The 19,594-nt window shown below is 38.0% G+C and overlaps 1 protein-coding gene across 8 annotated transcripts in view; it reads left to right on the forward strand.

Annotated features, from left to right (window-relative positions):
- Positions 1–18,023, forward strand: part of traf3ip1 (TNF receptor-associated factor 3 interacting protein 1) — a 25,044-nt gene extending 7,021 nt beyond the window's left edge. The window contains exons 3-17 of one of the 8 annotated variants that reach the window (XM_008402181.2): positions 222–383; positions 1,266–1,394; positions 1,519–1,890; positions 1,975–2,025; positions 2,138–2,158; positions 2,361–2,384; positions 2,514–2,589; positions 2,838–2,861; positions 4,718–4,802; positions 5,233–5,319; positions 6,115–6,250; positions 6,328–6,364; positions 6,445–6,521; positions 15,712–15,929; positions 16,242–18,023. In XM_008402181.2, coding sequence (XP_008400403.1) covers positions 222–383; positions 1,266–1,394; positions 1,519–1,890; positions 1,975–2,025; positions 2,138–2,158; positions 2,361–2,384; positions 2,514–2,589; positions 2,838–2,861; positions 4,718–4,802; positions 5,233–5,319; positions 6,115–6,250; positions 6,328–6,364; positions 6,445–6,521; positions 15,712–15,929; positions 16,242–16,407 — 1,665 coding nt within the window. In that variant the 3' untranslated portion in view covers positions 16,408–18,023. The remainder of the gene's footprint in view (positions 1–221; positions 384–1,265; positions 1,395–1,518; positions 1,891–1,974; positions 2,026–2,137; positions 2,159–2,360; positions 2,385–2,513; positions 2,590–2,837; positions 2,862–4,717; positions 4,803–5,232; positions 5,320–6,114; positions 6,251–6,327; positions 6,365–6,444; positions 6,522–15,711; positions 15,930–16,241) is intronic. The other 7 variants (XM_017303522.1, XM_008402207.2, XM_008402197.2 and 4 more) reach the window with 7 other exon arrangements.
- The last annotated feature ends 1,571 nt before the right edge of the window (positions 18,024–19,594 follow it).

The raw sequence follows: 19,594 nt of genomic DNA on the forward strand, positions 1-19,594 counted from the left end.
GCTGTTAAGCTCTGCTCCTTACAGCTGTTCGGTTTTTGGCATCTTATTAAAAGCCTTTTTTTATCCATAGAAACATTTTGATTTGAAATTAGTTCAGCTTTTCAAGCTTTGGGAAGCCTGATGATAATAAGAAACTCATTCCTGTTGCTGAACAGCTGCAATAATAATAACCTAATAAACTTTCTACTTTAATAATTTTTTTTGGTCATGTTTTGTTGTAGGATAAGGACTCTAAAATGGCCTATCTTCAGAAAGCAATAGATGTTGTGATGTTGGTGTCTGGTGAACCTCTGGCAGCAAAGCCGGCACGAATCGTTGCTGGTCATGAGCCAGAGAAAACCAACGAGTTGCTTCAGGCCATCGCAAAGTGCTGCCTCAACAAGGTATGTCTTTCTGGGAAATCACTCGAATGTGTTCAGTGTCATTGTTCGTCTACTAATGAGCTGGATATCGTTATTGAACAACATTWWWAAAAATGTGGGTTTTATTTTTCACTGTTTGAGAAAACAGTCCAGCTGCCTGAGGGARAACAATAAAATAACCTAATTGAACCCTGGAGACGGTGTTAAACAGAAGAGCTGATGCCCCGGGGATAGCTGATCTTTAATGTGGATGTAAACAATTCTTGGTGTTTCTGGAACACCAAGAATTSTTTACGCAATAATCAATAAAACCTGCACAGACAAACCACATGAAAGATGAGGGATACATTAAAATRATAACATTAAAATTTAGGAATGAAGGAAACGGTATGCAAAATGTAAATTTGAAACAAATAAACAGCTAATAAATCATAAACATTCAGGTGTCTAGCATGCTTTGTTAGTTTTTAGCCTCTTGAGGTTGATTTCAATGCTAAACACTGAGATTATTAAACACACACTAAAAACAAACACACAGAAATCAGCATAAATACATAAGACATGTTGTATTATTCTGAGCTTGAAGAATCATATAGCTATTCAATAGAAGTTGCCCAATAATGRATCCCAGTCTTCCCAGTAAGATTTACTGTCATTTACCACAAAATCTGAAAGTTTTACWATTTTTCAGTTGATCAATTAATATGTTTTGAGTTAAAAAGTAAAACTATTACATTTTGTGGCATTATTTATAAAATTTTTTTTAAATCTCTGATTTAATTTTTTAAATGTGCTACAGAAATATGTGGAGGAACAACCAACAACATTGTTAGGAATTATTCTCCCTCATTAACCGGTTTTTCCTGCACACGTTGCTTTAATGAGTTCCTTTTTGCTTCGCAGTTGTCCAGTGATGAAGCAGTGAAGCGAGTTCTTGCAGGAGAAAAAGTGGACTTAAAGAGCAAAGGGAGCACCTCCAAGTCTCAGGGCAAGGAAAACAGGGATGGAAGGGAACGGCAGCCGGATAAGGAAGTGAGTCCCCTGCCTGCTAAAATATTTTTCAAAAATGTTTTCAGTACTCACCATCCTACCCAGATATTCCAAAAATTTATCTGAAGCGCATTTAGCATTGTTTTCTGATCCCTTCAATTTTCAGGAAAAGAAAAAGATAGAGCGGAGTGGCAGCCGGGAGCATAAGGATCCGAACCAGGGCAAAGAGCAAGAAAGCCAGCACAGAGACAAAGAGGACCACCGTGACCATGAGCGCACGGAGAGGCATCACCGCAGTGAGAAGGACCACCAAGACAAGAGCCGRGAGCAAGAACGAGAGCGAGACAAAGGACGGGTCAGGGACAAGGAGAAAGACAGGGACAGAGATCGAGACAGAGACAAGGAAAAGACCAGGGAGAGGGATTCTCACAGAGACAGAGGCCAAGACAAACGAAGAGACAAAGACCGAGAGAGGGAAGGAGATCGAAGCAAGGACTGCAATGAAAAAAACACAAGTGGGGAAAGAGAAAATGACAAGGTTTGGCAGCCAAACTTAAGCAAATTTTCAATTAAGCAAATAAATTCAGTAGCTCACGTACTCCGTGTTTGTGTTTACCATCAGGCCAGAGTGCCAGAGAAACCTCCGCAGAAAGCAGCCAAAACTGTGCCAGCAGTAAGTTCTCTCCTTTTATGATAGATTGCTCATTTTTCATGTTTACATTTTGGAAAAATAATTCAACTTATTTCAAAAAGGTGATAAACCTCTCATCACTTCTTTTTTTAAGGATCTAAAACCAGTTGAAGAGGTAACAAAGTTTGCAGACATGAATATGTTTGTTGCACGGCTTTTGGATAGTTTTTTTTTTAGCTATTTTTTTTTATGTGCTATTATATTAGTTTTTTTGTCGTTTGTGCTCAGTGCTGTAGCAGCTTTCATTTTAACGTATTAACATGATGGTTTTGTGTGTATGATTCAACTAAAGCCATGTTGCTGTGCTCTTTGTTCAGCCCACAGATGTAGTAGAAAACCAGGTAGGGACATAAAGATGCTTGTAGAATTAGAGTGGAGTAATTTATAAAAGAAGTCACATATCATGCTTTATCAGAATTCTATAAAAAAAAAAAAACAGATGTTTTCTTTTTTTTTTCCTTGTTTTACAGTCAAACGGTCCAGCTAGGATACCCCGGCCCTCGTCTGCCAAAGGCCAGAGGCAGAAACCCAAAGTTGGAAGCAATGGTAAAGGCTTTGAGAGCTTTATTCCAATGGAAAGCAAAGCGTCCAATGGATACGCACATGCAGCTTATAGAGGAGTTACATTGGGTTACTCATCTGTTGGAAGAATCCATAATGGAAATGAATAAAGGGATTCTGCAAATATGTTTTTCTATGAATGATTTGAAGACCCGCATTATGCTAATTATGTCTCTGTTCCGTACTAAAAGAGATGCCTTGGTATGTCATGACTTTTCATTTGTTCCTTGCAGCAGATGAGTCTGACAGTGAAGGAGGTAAGTAAGTGTTTCCTCGTTAACATGGACCTCCTTCTCATCATTAAAGAATAATGTTTTGTGTCTGTGAATTACTTAATTAACTTAATTGGAATTGGTTTAAGTTCCTCATAAAAGTGACCATACCTGTTGAATCTGAAAATAAATGTTGATGTTTTTTTTTTTTTTTTTTAGATGAACCAAATTATTGGCCCAATTATGAGCATTGGCTCATAATTGGGAAGATAAAGGAAAAGTACATGCAAACCTTCAAAAATATGGAATGCTTTTTTTTATTTAACTCCACTAAGTTAATACTTAGAGCCAGTTTTCAAAGAAATTACAGCAGCAATGTGGATGAACATGGTTTATTTTTTTTTTCACTGTGGAGAAAAAAAAAATATTTTTTTTCTCCACAGTGTTTGCTGATTTCTCTGGTCTTCATGACCTGTTTTTTGATAAACCTCTAAAACCACTGAACAAATTTGTTTATTTACTAATTATATAACTTATGAACATATGTGGTCGCACTGATGTGTTATTTATTTTTTTCAGAATACCTTAGTGAAAGGGGCTAAATATAAATGCAACCACGATTTTCAAATTTTTTTAAAATATACAATCTAAACAAACAAACATTTCTTCTACTTCATATTTATTATCTATTTTGCTGTTTTAAATCACATAAAATTCCAAAATAATGCTCTAAAGTTTTGGGTGAAACGTGACAAAAGGTGAAAAACGCTCCARGGTTATAATTAGTCCTGCCAGATTGCGCCGACTCGCATCTCTCCTGTTCAGTAAACCGAAGAAGTCAAATTTGCTGATATCTCCTCATCTTCAAGGAAATCCTAGCACCTATGATAATTACTGCCTTTTCTTTTCTGAGCAAGTCAGTCAGGTTTTATTTGTAAAGCAAAGCGTTGAACACAAAGTCTCGCTGCCTGGGCGTTTACTGGTCCAAACGTACCTATCCAAACTCAGACTGGGCTGGGTGTGCAGTAGAACGGGGGGTAAAAACAGTCTGCAGTGAAAAGTAGTTTAACCTGTTAAAGGTGCATGAATCTCATGAACTCTGGTATTGTGTTTCAATATTTTGTATTCATAATGTGGAATGTAGGCAGAGATTTAAAGAATACACTATACTATCACAGTATTTGATCTTGTCTTGTATTTGACCCTTTTTTCATTTTGATTGACCTGAATGAGAGTTGGTGGGTGTGGTCAAATAAATCTTGTCCTCCCACTTTGAGTATGTTGAGTCTGTCGATACAGTGGCAAAAATGTAATATGTGGAACATGCCCTCATGTTTATTGTAGTTTTAATTTCACTGATGAGTGAAGCAATATTCAAAAATTATAACGTGTGAAAAATTTATTTATTTAAGCTCTCAGTTAAATATAAGAGCTTATTGATTATCTTAATGCTGTTGGGAGGGTTGTTGCTTTTTTCTTGTTTATACGTGGAAAAACTCAATAATAAAAACCTGAAAGATGTGTAAAGGTTCTGTGCAGAGAAAATAGCCAACTCCTCAAAAATTTCTCCACCACGTTTAAGTCTTTTTTTTTCTTTTTCTTTTTTGCTGTAACCTACACATTTTTCTTTCTTTTTATTTAGGTGAGCAAATGTAGAAATCCAGCCGTGAATCAACAGTTCCACTCCTGTAGACCCCTGGTGGTCTACAGGGTCATACATTTTCAGATGTTAATTTACTTTTAAAAGAATACAAATTTGCAGGGGTTTTAGAAGGAATTAAATGGCATTATTAAATTAGTAAGACTTTGTTAGAGTTGTGGTTTTAAGGATGCTAATCAAGGGTTTGATCTCACTTTTCTGTCCAAATTGAATCCCTTTTTTTTTCCGTGTCCACTCACAGACGGAGACGTCCAGTTAGCCCAGAGAGCTGTCCCTCAGGAGAACGGAGACTCTGAAGGATCCTCTGTGCCAGACAAGGCTGCTAGGTGTGTACAGTCAATATTTACTGGATCTGCAACAATAAACGCTGGACTTTGCATTATCCTTTAAGTTCTAAAGTCTAAATGCAGTCATTCGTCTTACTGCTGCATTGATATGAACTATAAAACGTTTACATCCAGATTGTTGTCCCAGTTCTTACTTTACAGGTTGAAAACTTTGGAAGTCCTCTTCCTTTGGCTGACTAATCACTTATGATTGGCCTGTTAAGCTGCTGTAAAACCGCAGCTGTTATTAATATTCTGAGTGTTGGCGGGCAGAGCCGTCATCCTCCTGACGTCTGGACCCATCTGGCAGATCTCACACACGTTTCCGTGTTGTTGTGCTCAAAATAAGCTGTGAAAATAGCAGCTCGTAAAAAGGAAAACCTGCTGTTGGTGTTTTTTAAATACTTTGTTTGCGGTTTTCATCCTGCAGGCGAGCGGCTCGGCCCAGCAGCGCCCGCCCAGCACCTCCTCGAGTCAGGAGACAAGAGAGCAACGCTGAGGAGACCCCAGCTGAGAGGTGACCTCATCGCTCCAATTACCGAATGTTTGTCCCGTTACGGTGCCTTGTAAAAGTATGCGCACCCCTTGAATCTTTTTCACATTCAACAAAACTTCCAACGCTTTTTAAAAACATTTAAAATTTCTGCTGAACATACACCTGCAACTCATTTGTAGTATTTTTCTAGCTGTGTGAGTCACTAGAAAGCAGGGCTGCAACTAATTATTATTTTTGTAATTGATTATTCTGACAATTAACTCAATCTTATGTAAATAGTACATTTAATCAACAAGGCAGTTCAAAGTGCTTTACATCATAAAAAYATCATACCGTCATCAATTATGAAACGAGCAATAAATATTACATGATGTCAAATGCCATCATCAAAATCATCAATCAAACACGCATCAGATATGTCGATCAGTGTTTCACTTGTTACTAATCAAAGGCAACTCTAAACAGGTGGGGTTTTTTTAAAGGAACTTGGTGTTTCAGTGGTTTTGTCGTTTTCTGGACGTTTCCTTGTCGGGGGGGAAAAAAAGACAATTTACATTTATCCACTACTTTTGCTTCGTCTATTGTATACAATCCCAATAAAACACATAAAAGTTTGTGGTTGTCACATAAAAAATGTGAAAAGTACAAGGTGTATCAAATCTTTGCAAATGCAAGGTTTGTTCGACTTGGGCCTGTGCCGTCCTTGACTTTTGTCCAGTTTGAAAACTTCTTAGCAAAACAATTTAGACTGAACTCACTGCACTGATTAAAAATGCTTCTTCTAAGCCAGTTCTCAATACGACTCCTGTTTTTAAGGCTATCAAGTGCCAAGCCTGTAGCTCCCATTATACTGGACGGGAGGAAAACTTCAGACGATGAGGAGGATGAAGATGAACAGTTCCTAGTGATGGAGGCCGTCACCCCACATCCAGATTCCCCTAAAACAGAGAGAGTGGGTGATATGATCATTCATGGGTGTGATTATGAAGTTAAAGTCCAGAAATGATCATCAATATTTGTTTGTGACAGGAAGCTGCACATGAACTCGACGCTGATGAAAAACACGGTGAGTGATTTAACTTCTTCAGCTCTTGAAGAATTACAAACTTTTTGCTTTTCGAAGCTGAATTTTGTCCTCTAATGCAGGCGGACTCGTGAAAAAGATCCTTGAAACAAAGAAGGACTATGAGCTGACTCCGTCCTCATCAAAGTCTAAAGAACAGGTTTGGATTTCAAACATTTAATTTTCCAGATTTCCACTAGAGGGCAGTATTAGCCAAGTTCTGTGAGGACCAGTCCTGTGAGCCTTTTCTTTCTGGGAACACTATTTTAACCACAGGCTCTGGTGCAACACTGGCTTTTATCAAAAGAAAGATGTAAACAAATGGAGGGAGGAGGTGGAGGTGTAATTGCGGTGCCTCTAAACCGCAAAAATGTTCCCCTTCAGTGAAGGTGAAGGGCTAATAACCAGGCAAGCAGCCATGGCCCCTTGCAGACCACACACACTATTGATCCACACATCTAGATGTCTGGAGCAAAAATGAGTTGTTTGCAACATTTCTGTTATTTAAAATTGTTCAGCTTAGCAAGGTTCTCTGCTCAATTAGGAAGCATCGTAAAGCATGGGAGAAAGATTTTAGAGCGTTTGTTTTGTTTTTCTTTTTTAAATCCTAATGGATTCTAAGTCCATGTAGCTAAATTTTGTCTTTATTTACAGACCGAGTAAAGATGCATAGAAAACCTTCGACTAAATTGAATGCAACAGGATAGTCTCACAATGAAACAGCTGTAAAATTCAAACTTTAATTTGGTTACATATAACAATAAGGAAATCAAACATTATGAAATAACAAAGACAGATCTTTGAATATTTCTTGTTACATAATATCTTACATATTTTCTTTAGCTCAACTCAACGGTTTTGTTCTGGTAAAACATTTCTGTGTTAATTCATTTTAATTTTCAATCTGCTGAACCATACCCACAGCATCATAGATCCTCTACCCTGCTAAACCGTGCGTTTCTACTTACGTTTTGTTGAAAAGCTTGATCTTAGGCTCATGTGGCCCACACCCAAAGCTCCAACAGCTTTGGGTGTTATGTTAAGAGTGAAAACGCTCTTGCCCAGACCAGTGATCTGTGTCGCATCGTATTTATAGATTCTCCCTGTATGATAGTCTTGAGTAACAATATCACCATATTCAGATTAAAAAGAAATTAAAAAGAAAATAATATAAAAACATTGAACATTCTGATTCTTCCACTTGCATTAATGGTATCTAAAATCGATCTTGTTAGGAGTAACAATTAAATTTTTTTTTTTTATTTCCCCCTATTCTGAAAATTGTTTTTTGAACTACAAAGATTTTAAGAAAGACTCATAATGAATTTTTAATTTGAGTTTCATTCTTAGTTTTTATATCATAAGTCACCATTTTATTTCTATTTTTTAGGTTTCAAAAATAAACATTAAACTTTCGGAAAAAGAGGTTAACATCTTTCCTTCCTAAGAATGTCTGTATTTATGGAAAATTGTGGAAATTCTATGCTGATTTTTCCATTACAAGCAGAGATTTTTTTTTTTACAATGGAGTATTCTTTAAAAGGTTTACATAAAAAAATGCTATTTCTACATTTATTAAGAGTGACTTTTTGCTCTGAAGCTGCAAGGCTGAGAGGGGAAGCAGCCAGCTGTGGAAGCAGTCAGGGCTGCTCAAAAGGGAACAATGCAGCAGCTGTAACACCGCAAGACATTTTCCGGAACATTTCTGACACTGCTTGATATTCGTTGTAGGTTGCAAGAGAGATAGATTTGTGGTTGCTGCGCCCATCACACTTAATGACTGTGAAGTACAGATTTAATCTCACAACCAATGATTTTCCTTTCCTGACAGTGTGAACTTGATGGAAGCCAGAAATATAGAATAAACATTCTAAATTTTAGTTTTCAAGTGGTTATTGGACAGAAGATTATATCTTTCTGTCATTCCACTCTTTATAGACTAACAGAAATATATGAAGCCGATGCAAACAAGACGTAATTGAGCTTCAGCCGCTTTGTGCAAATTCCGTGAAGATTAGTGATTCAACCCCGTCTGTGTCTTTGCCAGAATCATAAGTGAGCACAGCAACGGTGCAAGTAATCACAGACAACCTGGCACAGGTGTATGATATTTATTGGAGACACAACAAAGTCACACCACAACAAATTTTCCTGGACAATAAATTGAAAAATAAACTTTCATACAATAAAAAATGAGCTAAGCGTATCAATAACCACTAACATACGGACATATAGCAAAAATAAAACAACCAATATTAGGGAAAACTAGCAGAAAAAGTGGCAGATAGTAACATAGCAACAACATGAGAGAAAACATGACAGATAATTTATATGTTATGGTGACTTTCGGTGGTTAAACAGTTATTTGCGACTATCTGCTGGCGTAGTACCAGCAATGGCAAGAATGACCTTGATAAGAAAGTGCATTGGGCTCCTTCAGTTTTCACACCATGACTGTTCATGTTTTTCCATTTTTAAACAGCCAAATTAGTGTAACCTGCAGTGGTTTTTGAAATATTTAATATAAATATGAAATATAATTTAAAAAAATATAATAAAACAAAACCTCAGTTATTTTTAGGAGTTAGGGGTTCCAGTAATTGTGGCGTAAGGGATTTTGTAAAAAAAAAAAAATAAATTGCTAACGGAAGAAATAAGGTTTCTTTTGTTTATATTAATGAAGGCCTATTGTCCTATTGCTAGCACTGTTTATAGATTCCCCTCTGTACGCCAGAGAAAGTGCTCTTTCATCAATATTTGGAGTTTAAAAGCGTTTGAAGCTTACAGTTTGGTCTGAGCTCCGCGGTGTGAGGCGGTGTATGCTGTCTGAGTTGGGTGGTCCCCTTCACTGGAGCATGGTGCCCTGCATCCCATCCTAGCTGACCACCGTGGCTGTGATGGATGAAGTGTTTTGAGCTGTCACTCATGCAGAAAGGCCGCTGATCTATTTCTTCCTAACAGCGACCTCAGACAGCATCACTCGTAACTCGCAGCTGAAGCCAGCGAAGCTTAGCCAGCGGTAAACTGAAAGTGTTCATCGGAAATTTATGGACTCAGGATTGAAAAGTTGTGTGTGTTAAATGTTGTTTATGTGCAGCTCACGACCTCAATTGTAAGTTCAAACTCATACAGACAAAGCAGCTCTTTGAGTAACATGAGCTCATCTTTCTGGAGATTATCCTAATTTCCTCAATTTTTGGGGCCTTCAGGCCTTGGTTTCACAGTGTTGTGCCTGGTCTGAAGGTCCAGCTTGCTGCAGGTACGTCCATTTATAGGAGCCGGTTGTTTAGGCCATCCCTCAGCCGCTGCTGGCCTTGCTTCGTCAGCTGTATAAAGAACTATAATGACTTCCTTCCTGACATGAAAAAGCATCGAGGTCAGCCTAATGGACCTCTGCCTTTCCTTTTTTATATTGTAATCATAGTGAAACACAAAAATGTAAACTGAGCGTCCCCTTTGCTCTTTGATTTAACTGATTTATTTCTAAAATGCTGATGTTTACAGAATATGTATGTCTAACCAAATTTAGGCCTTTATTTTATTTATTCCATTTGTGTCATTAGAAAACCCCTTAAGTTTTAACAGTTGCCTGGTTATATTTACCTCTTGCTCCTTCACTGTATGGGTAGCTGGAGGATATTCAGTATATTTATGGGTTGACCCTCATCACGACCCCTCAGCAGTCGTGTATATTATTCCACGATAGTTCTCCTTTTATTTTGACACAGTTTGCCCTTTGCTACAGCTGCGTTTTCATTGGAATTTTTTTGTATTCTTCTTTTTTTTTCTTTTTAATTGCCTCTCTCCACCGGTTCTTTACCCCATCAAATTAGCCTTGATGAAGGTCTATAATGTATAAATAAACAGTGTGGCATACAAATGGATGGCTGTTGAGTGAGAGTCACGGAGGAGAAGGGCCAGGATACTCTCTGCTGGATTGTCAAGAAAATAAATACCTCTCTCTGCAGACCTCTGTGTCTTCATAAACATCCAGGTTTTTTTATGTGGAACCATGAGGAAATGACCCAGTGGTATTGGATTTTTGAGGGGCTATATTGACTCGCTGAAGAATTGTTTTCTGCTATAAGAAAACCTACCTCAAATCTCTTTAGTGTTTTTTTTTTTCTTTTTTTACTTTTTGTTTCTTTAGATCGTTTCTCTTGTTTGAGTGCTTCATAGTTTGGGATTAGTTAAGAGATTCCTTGTTCACCCCAGATGTCAAAAGGTTGATCTTCATCGTCTCCCCAGGGGGCTGCTGTGACCTTAGAACAACATCCTGTAACCTCAGTGCTCCTTTCCTCACTTCACTGACTCTGAGCTATTTTCATTATCCAGTTAGCTTTTTTTATTAACACATGGCACATAAACAACACTCTGAGATCCTTTGAAATGAGTTTTCTTCAGGATAAAAACTCTTTAACTCAAAGCTACACTAGCAGCAAAAATACGATGCTCCTACTTGCTCCTGAAGTTATAACACATGGTTTGCACTTCCTTCCTCAGCTGTGATGATCTTAAACTGTCCATACTTAATTTTGTCACATGCTCTTCATTTGTAAACTTTACTGCTTTCCCATTGTTTTCCCACCCTTGTACTTGGGTTAAACTCAAGAGACATGTCATCATCTTTATGCCCAAGAGAACCCAGGAGTGATGATGCTGCATTGGGAACGCCAAACTCAGGCATCAGTACAGAGCCCAATGGCCACCCAACGAAACTATTGATAGCAAAATCTCCAGGACTATGAGTTCCTAAAGTGAAGATTGATGTAGCGATTTATCCTGTGGTGAGAAGAAAGTCAAGAAAAAATGTATCTGAGAGCAGTAGCTTGGAAAACTAACAAACTGACTTCCTGCAGAGTGACTTAAAATCACTACAATGTATCCAGGTTGCGTGTAATTGACCACAGTTGTAAATAACCGCTTGCGACAGTGGTTATAGAGTTTAACACAGTGAAATTCTATCAACTTTCAGACAAACATTCTAGTTTTGCCTCTGGCTCTGACCAACATTCTCACTCTCATGTACACGGACGTGCTTGAGAACCTTCCTCACTGAAACTTGCAACTCAGTGATTGTGCAAGTCTCATTTTTCTCCACGTCATCCAGTCTGTATTTTACTTGAGAGTTCACCTGCTTTAAAGTAATGTCAATTTCAAAACGTTACTCTGAGGTGGCTGTCACCACACACTATCATTTCATTAAATTTCCAACAAATACGTTCTTCCTTGACTTTCTTATTCAAGAACGCTGTCCTGTGAGGTGCGTTTTAAAAATGGCCTATCATCTAAAGTGTGATAATAAATTCACTTTAAATGGCAATAATTAGAAAACATAAATGAATGGTTGTGTTCAGTTTAAATTTCTCTAAATGAATGTTTTCTCTAATTTGTTTTTGTTTTCCCAGTTCATGGTACCCTAAAGGTTGCTGTAGCGTCAACGTTTTTCTCTGCTTGAAAGCCATTTTTCTTGTCAGAGTCTTTGTAGAATGTTTTTCTTTCTCCTAGAAAATCCCCAAAAGCAGTCCATAAATCACATTTTTAGGACATATTTCCTCGTGAAGCAAATTAGGCATGTGATGACAGGAGGAATTTCCTATTGAATTGTACATCGTGTGTTATACAGTTCCCCTGGAAAGACGTAGAAAAAAAAGCTTAAATAAACTCATTTTGTCGTCTCACGCTGAAAGCTCCAGAATAATCCAAGCTTGGTTTTGGCACATTTATTCCGTTGGGGAAATAATTGTTTCAAGATAACTGGTGGCACACTTATTGGCATGACTAACAACTCATATAAAATGAATGTAACCGGAATATTTTTTATAGACATGCTTTGCTTTTTTAAGTTGATCTGTATTTGTGACCTTGGTGCCCTGTTTCCTTGAAGTTTAAATATGGCCTAAGACATTTTAGCTACTGTTTAAAATGAGGAAGACATGATAAGTAGACATTTACATTAGTAAAATGTGTGTTAGTTTAGAAAAGTGAGGAAATGGCAAAAAGAAAAAAAAAAAAAAACTTTAACCTGATCCATACTAATAATTTTTGAAAGTCAATCTGCTGGTGTTTCCTTAGATTGAAAACTTTTTCTTTACTAATTTGAACAATAAATCCAACTTTACTGCATTATTTGATAACTAGGATTAATTGGAACTCATGTATGATTTGATTATTATTTTGCTAAAAAGTGCCTCAAGACGACAAGTTGTGAATTGACGCTATACAAATAAATTGAATTGTATTCAGTCAGAACGTCACAAACACAGATATTGCTCTAATATAAAGCTTACCTGTAATTTACTGACTGATTTATTTTTATAGTGCTTAATAACATCCAATTAAGGTGACTGAGGCACTTTACTGTAAACGTCACAGTAAAAATCACATTACAAGAARAAATTAGTAATAAAATGTATTACCATGCTAGTAGTGAAGAATTGTGCAGCATTTATTGATGAAGTCATGGAAGCAGGAGAAAAAATTGCCAACAACAGCATAACTCCAGACATTGCTCAGAATAAGTAGTTTTGGGATTTTGCAAACACAATCAGTTGWTAAGGTTTATTTTTATTTGTACATGCCTAGTTTGTATCAAAATATTTTTTCTCCCAGCAGTATGATATTTCCCATCTCCAGTACAGTGGAGGATCTGTCATACTGTGGGCCGTTTCTCTTCCAAAAGCCATGGGTGCCTTTTTAGAAAAATCTCATCATGACCTTTTTGGGGTTAAATTTTTCAAAACATTATTTCAGTTTGAGATTATCCATTCAAGTTGAATTTACTGTAAGGCTCTTTACCCATTTTTACCATTTTTGTTTTGTTTTAATTCATACCTAAGCACTAAAATTTACCATGTTTTCATCCCCTCTTGCGTCACCACATCTAAGTACTGATTCTTGGTGAGAAAAAGGAAAAACTCASGGTGCACAGGTCTCACAGACCCCGACAGAGGCTTACATGGCGCTGTGATTTACATCTACCAAGACGCACTGAGCACGATCAAGAGGTTATGTTTTCACACCACGTTTTTTATTTTCCAGCAGAGATTCAGAGGAGGGGGAGTTCAGAGTTTGGGGTGAAGTTGAAACGCCAAACAGACTGAAGCCGCGGGTCCCGTCTGGGGCCCCGTAGACCTAAAACCACAGCTAGACCGAATGAGGCATAGAGTGTTTGTGTAGCTGCAGGGTTCGCGGCGCCCAGTGGAAAGCCACCCACCTTGCTGGGGGACCACTGGGCCCAGGCATTGCAGCCCTCACACTCATGAGCCCCAGTGAAAGCGTGAGGCCGTCGGAAGCCTGTAYGTGCTTCCTAAAAGAGACTGAAGCAGCAGTGTTGTTTGATGTCGATGCTGCAGTGTGGTCCTGTGTGCTGAGGCTCGCTCAGATTAGTTACTGAAGCTGYCTGGTTTAAGGAGGAGAAAGATGGCTTGATAAGRATTTCTGTTTTCCTGCTATGACCCAAGCAACATCTTTGGCCGCTTAGTTTACTGTGTCAGTCTGAATTCTGCACTCTAATGGAGTCAGGTATGGAGCCAAACAATTCAGGGTCTTGGTTGAACTTGAAAGGAGGCATAAAGTGTAGCTGTTGTTACTCAATACTGTAGTAAAATAACCCCACTGCCACAGTCTGTTACTAACATAAACAAGACCAAGACTGCAGGTGGGGGYTATGTGTGTTCATCTCGGTCTCCAGTGGGTGTTTGTAAGTAGGTGTGTGTGTGTGTGTCTGTGTGTGACTTTAACTTTGCATTGCTTTCACATCACATACACACCTACAGGTCTTCCAAAGTCCAGCTGAGCAAACATCCTCAGGTTTGCTCTGTGAGAAGGGAGTTCCCTCCCCCCCTTCTCACCATTAAGGAACTGGTTGTAATTGGGATACACCGCACACCATGGACTGGAAACCTTCAACAACCAGTMRACTCCATTGGCCAACAGCATGTTTGATCTTTATAAATACAGCTAGCYTGGTAGAATTCCTTAATAAGTTTGACCTTGAAGTTGCAARGCCACAAAATCCAACCATGCTTTGGTTCTGGTTCTGGTTCTGGCTTTAGAGGCTGTGCTGGCAAAGAGACTTTTATGTTTTGGYCTAAAGGAACAATAATTTTTTCCTCTCTTCTTTTAGCTGCCTACATAAACTACTGTGTGTTATTAAGCCACGTCAGAGAAACATTTTCTTCATTGGTCTTTTAAAACTTAWCTGCTTAAGGCAACTAAATTTCCTGAAGAAGTGTGTGACCTGTCAGGTCGGCTATGGTAAAATCAAACATTTAATGAGGGAAACATTTAAGTAATGAGGGAAATACACAGGTTGTTATTCTAACTTATCGAAAACATTTCTATAAGTCTTGTCTAAATCCTTGGTAGTTGTCTACAAAGATAGATATTGCCATTTTCCACTGGCACTTAGCAGCGCAGCTTAACTCATTTCTACTCTATTTGTGTGGTTTCCCATTGCAGCTGAGTAGCAGCTCTATTGGGTGGGGTTGTCATGTAGTTGGGTGGTCCAAATCCAAATCAAAGCTGTTTTTTTTTTTCTCTAAACTTCCCAAATTACATCAGTAAGAAATCAGAAATTCACGTTAAATAAACGGGTTAGCATGCTTTTTTGACCTTATGAGTTTATTGCACATTTTTTGCAAAAACATTTTTCAAAAACATTGGGCTTAAATGATGCTTAATCCCACCTGCAGGTGGCAGTATTTCTAACTTTTTACTTCGCTATTGACTGAGGCTTCCATGATGTCAAATTATAGTCCGTGATAAATATGGSAAGTAAAAAAAGAATTCTTGTAAATATTTCTAAACCAGCCCCACAAAATCAGTGATTTTGATTGTAACAAATCGCTAAATCAGTWAAATGTTTTGCAACTAATCCAGATGTTTAGTATTTTTTAATTTTAATTTTAAGATATACTCATCGAATAACAATTTTTATCAATAAATTCTGGCACAACWGGTCTTAATRTGGCCCAAAAYAAAAATGAGTTTGACACCGCTGCTGTGAAGATTGAACTGGTACCATATAACCAATACCAGTGGAAAACTCTAAGTAGAGCCCAGYCAACCCACACTGAGAAGGCGCTAATGGAAAAAGCTCCTTGAAAAATTGTTCATAACCTTTTAATGTTGTCATATTTCAGTGAATTTTCTGTGACAGACCAACACAAACCAGTTCATAATTGTGATGTGAGAGAATATGATGCACGCTTTCCATTGTTTTTTCCAAACTCGAAAAAGTGTGGCGCTTCCAAAAATACTGTCATTTACCCCAACAGTGTTTGCTATGACTGTAAGTTCATCATCCCTGTTTCCATGCTCAAAATCTCATCAAACCTCACTTTCAGAACTTGGTGTCCGAAACAGCTCGTAAAAAAGATCGGGAAATGGTGATGAGGGAGATCGACCGGCTTCGCTCCTCCATCCAGATGGTGTGTCGGAGTTCCTTACCGCTTGGAAAGATCATGGACTACATCCAGGAGGACGTGGACGCCATGCAGGCTGAGCTGCAAAGCTGGCGGCGGGAGAATAAGGAGCACGCACAGGCCTTGCTGCAGGAGCAGAGGTTGGCTTGAGGCAGACACTCTTGCTTTTCTTGTTTTTATTAAAACATCAGTTTGACATCATGTTAAATTATCCTGCAGAGGGAGGTGGGATATTTTAACAAAAGAAACGTGGCTCAAATAYATTCGTTTCTTYGTGGTTCCATGTYCAGCTGCCAAGACATAGTTTATGTTTATGGTTTTGTCTTTAATCTAGTCAGATCAGAACTGATAAGTTTCTACTACCTGTTGTAGTAGAAACAACAGGTGGTTGTTTCTGCTGGTTATTATAGATGAGCCACTGATCGCAGTAAATACTGTTCTCCTCTCCTCAGGGTAACGGACCGGGTCGTGGAGCCTCTCAACGCCGAGTTAGTCGAGCTGGACCAGCTTATCAAGGACCAGCAGGATAAAATTTGTGCTGTGAAGTCCAATATACTGAAGAATGATGAGAAGATCCAGAAGATGGTAACTGGGATCAACTTTTCCTCCAGAACCTGAGTGAATAAACTGGATAAGAAAAAATGCACTCTAAACATTTAAAGATGAGCTGTATAGACTAAAGAGCTGCGCTGTGCGTTACAGATCCTGTTTTCTGGTTCTTAGAATTAAATCAAATGGATCCACCTGGTTGTTTTAAATTGTGCCTTTGTTGCACGGATCTGTGCAAAGCTTCTAACTTGGAGGTTTGCATGGATTGGTTTATGATAGCAGYGCCAGCTCCATACAGGAAAATATCTTTGTTGTGTCGGTAAGTAAGAAATTGACTGCAAGTAGGATTTCTGGTCTTTTTCAGCTTTCATTTTATTTTCAGTATTTATCTTYATTAATCTAATTAAACTGACACAGTTTTAGCCTAATTCACGTTCTTTAGCATCTTTGTCTCTGATCATCTGTCCTCTCATCCCTTAAGATCCCATCGACGTGGTTTTCAGAAAGCATTTTCCCATCACATTTTCATTCTCTACTTTTGATGCACTGCTGCACTTTTATTCTCTTTTTAAACTGTAAAGGGGAAAAGATGCTTTCTGTAAACTTGGCAGCTAAATAAACTCCACTTTCTGTCATGGATGAACGTCCGGAACATCCTGGTTTTGCCACTTCTAGTAAAGAAACACATTGAATGTAGCAGTGAGCACAGAAGAGACCTGATTCATGAATTTGAAAAGAAACTAGAAGGATTACATTTTGCTCCTGTTACGGCCGTATGAACTGTACAATTAGGCTGTCATTGATATAGTTAACAAAAATATTTCGTTTTAACCTATATGTGGGTTCATTTTGGTTACATTAGTGTTCTTGCATTGTGATGTATGTCCTGAAAGAAAAGGCAATATCAACATAATATTTTGAACGAGACTTTGAGTTACTCTGAAWTGTTACAGAAGACCAAGTGATTGATTATAATATTATCTTCAGGAGAATAATAATTCCATTATTTATTTATTTTCTCCTTCACTGAATAAATTTCCCCATTCTGAATTTGATTTAGTTGCATGTTTCTAAGAGGTTCGGTGTGAAATAAAGCCATTTGACATGTTTACCAAATGGGCGATGTGGCCACTTGTCTGAAAAAATCTGTGACATCTGAGATAAGAACATGAACCAATTATATAATTTCTACTCATGCCATGGCCTAATATTCATATAGCTCAAGGACAAATGGACAGTGCTGATTTAGCTTTTTATGCCTATAAATTTAAGCGTACAGCATGCGACTGTGTTAAAGGCACATTTTCTGTTACTGCTCAGGAAAAGAAAACACTAAATTTACATAATCTCTTTATAGACACAACAAGTCAACAACAGCTATTAGGTGAAGACTCAGCAGTCAAACTACACAAACGGGTCAGACTTTTGTTTTTATAGCCCCATTTTGTGACGTCCTTCCAAAATAAAACAAACGTCCAGGAGTTTTAGTCAGAGTCTCAAAGGGAGAACCGATAAAGTGGGGACCTGTATATTACTCATAATTACTACATTCACTGTACACTGTTTGTTACATTCTCTCAGTTTACCTTTCAACTGTACATAATGTATATGTTGAGATTGTATCATAGTTTAAATGACTATATAATTTTGTAGTGGAGTGAAATAAACGATCACATTGCAGTAAATGTTTGCCTCTTGTTTATGATTTGCGACAGAGTGGAGTGGAGGTTCGCCTCAGCCTGTTAGTCAGAGCGACCTTAATGAGAGGCTTTGATTGTTCAAGTCAACACAAATGAAGTGGTGAATGACAGGACTGTCATTTTGAACGTTTCTTGTAAAGGTTTTATTACCTTCCGTCGCACTGCAAGGAAGTGATTTTCCTTTCAGGTCTCATAAACATTCAACCTTTMTTTTTCAGCTGCTGAACGACGACGGTTGTTTTTACCCTCTATTAGAAAATAAAGCAGCTGCAGTGTGAAAAGTGTGTTTTTGTGGATTAGGACTGACTTTTTTTTTCTCAAGATTCCCAGAAAAAGTCAGAATTATGGTATTAAAGTCAGAATCCTCTGGGAAAACAAAGTTGGAGTTCTRCGAGAAAAAAAGAAAAAATAATTCAAGAGAAGAAAAATGAATTGAAATCAAAGTCAGAATCTCCATAAATGTCAGAATTCCTGGTAAAAAGGAAAAGTCAGAATTGTTAGAAAAAAATTTGAMTTCTGGAATTAAAGTCTCAGAAGAGTTAGAATTATARGGTAAAAGTTGGAATTCTGACAAACTCGGTTCTAGAATTAAAGTCGGAATCTCCCACAAAATGATAAATTATGAGATTATAGCACGAACTCCTGTAAAATAAAGTATTTTTACAGTTGGTATCCTAAAAAAGGGATAGAATTMAACAGAATTCCATAGAATCTGAATTTTGACTTTTCATCTCAGAATTCTGACTTATTTTTTGCTCAAAATTCTGACATAAAAGTCCTCTTCCATGTGAGTCACTGTGGCTGAATTATGTATTCTTTTTTTCAYATTGATGTGAGAGAATCYATGAYGTAAATCTTCTGTAAACCACTATGAAGCTGGTTTGAGATGAGCAGAGCTTTGTGGCAGTTGYCATCAGACGATGGCTACGTAAACGGTTGGAACAGCACTAGTGGACTGTGGCACAAAGCAGAACAGATCTGTTTTCATCTYGTTTACACTGAATTGTAGAGTGAATAGTAGCCTCAGTTTCCTGCCAGCAGTGGGATAAACTGACCAGGCTGCATTACTGCGGATCTTTTCTTCTAGATTGAAAGCCAGYTGCCACGCCACTGCATCATTATCCCAAAGTCTTGTCCTGTTTGTGTGGCGTACAGTCAATGAAAACACAGAGGAATCATTCAAACAGTAATCTTTCAGCTCAGCATTTCTTGTCCTCCCTCTTTTCTACACAAAGCCAGATCCCTGCAGGCAGCCTGTCCAGTTCTGGGGCCGCCTGGCTCCACTGACTGGGGCGTTTATTTTTAGAGCTCCACCACGGTCCAGTGTCTGTCATCAGGCTGCATAAAGCTATGGCTGCATGCCTCCATCTGTACGTTGTGACTCACTATAACAAAGATGGTGAGCGCTGCACTTCAAGCACGTTTATTTTACACTTACAATTAGACCAACTTCCTTGTAAAATTAACCTCAACCTCTTAAAAATCCTTCTTTTATTTAATTTCATCTCTAGCTCTGACCACTTTCGCAAGGATGTAATGGATCCTAAAAGGCTCCC

Source organism: Poecilia reticulata, linkage group LG2, assembly GCF_000633615.1.
Source record: "Poecilia reticulata strain Guanapo linkage group LG2, Guppy_female_1.0+MT, whole genome shotgun sequence".
Taxonomy (NCBI): Eukaryota; Metazoa; Chordata; class Actinopteri; order Cyprinodontiformes; family Poeciliidae; genus Poecilia; species Poecilia reticulata.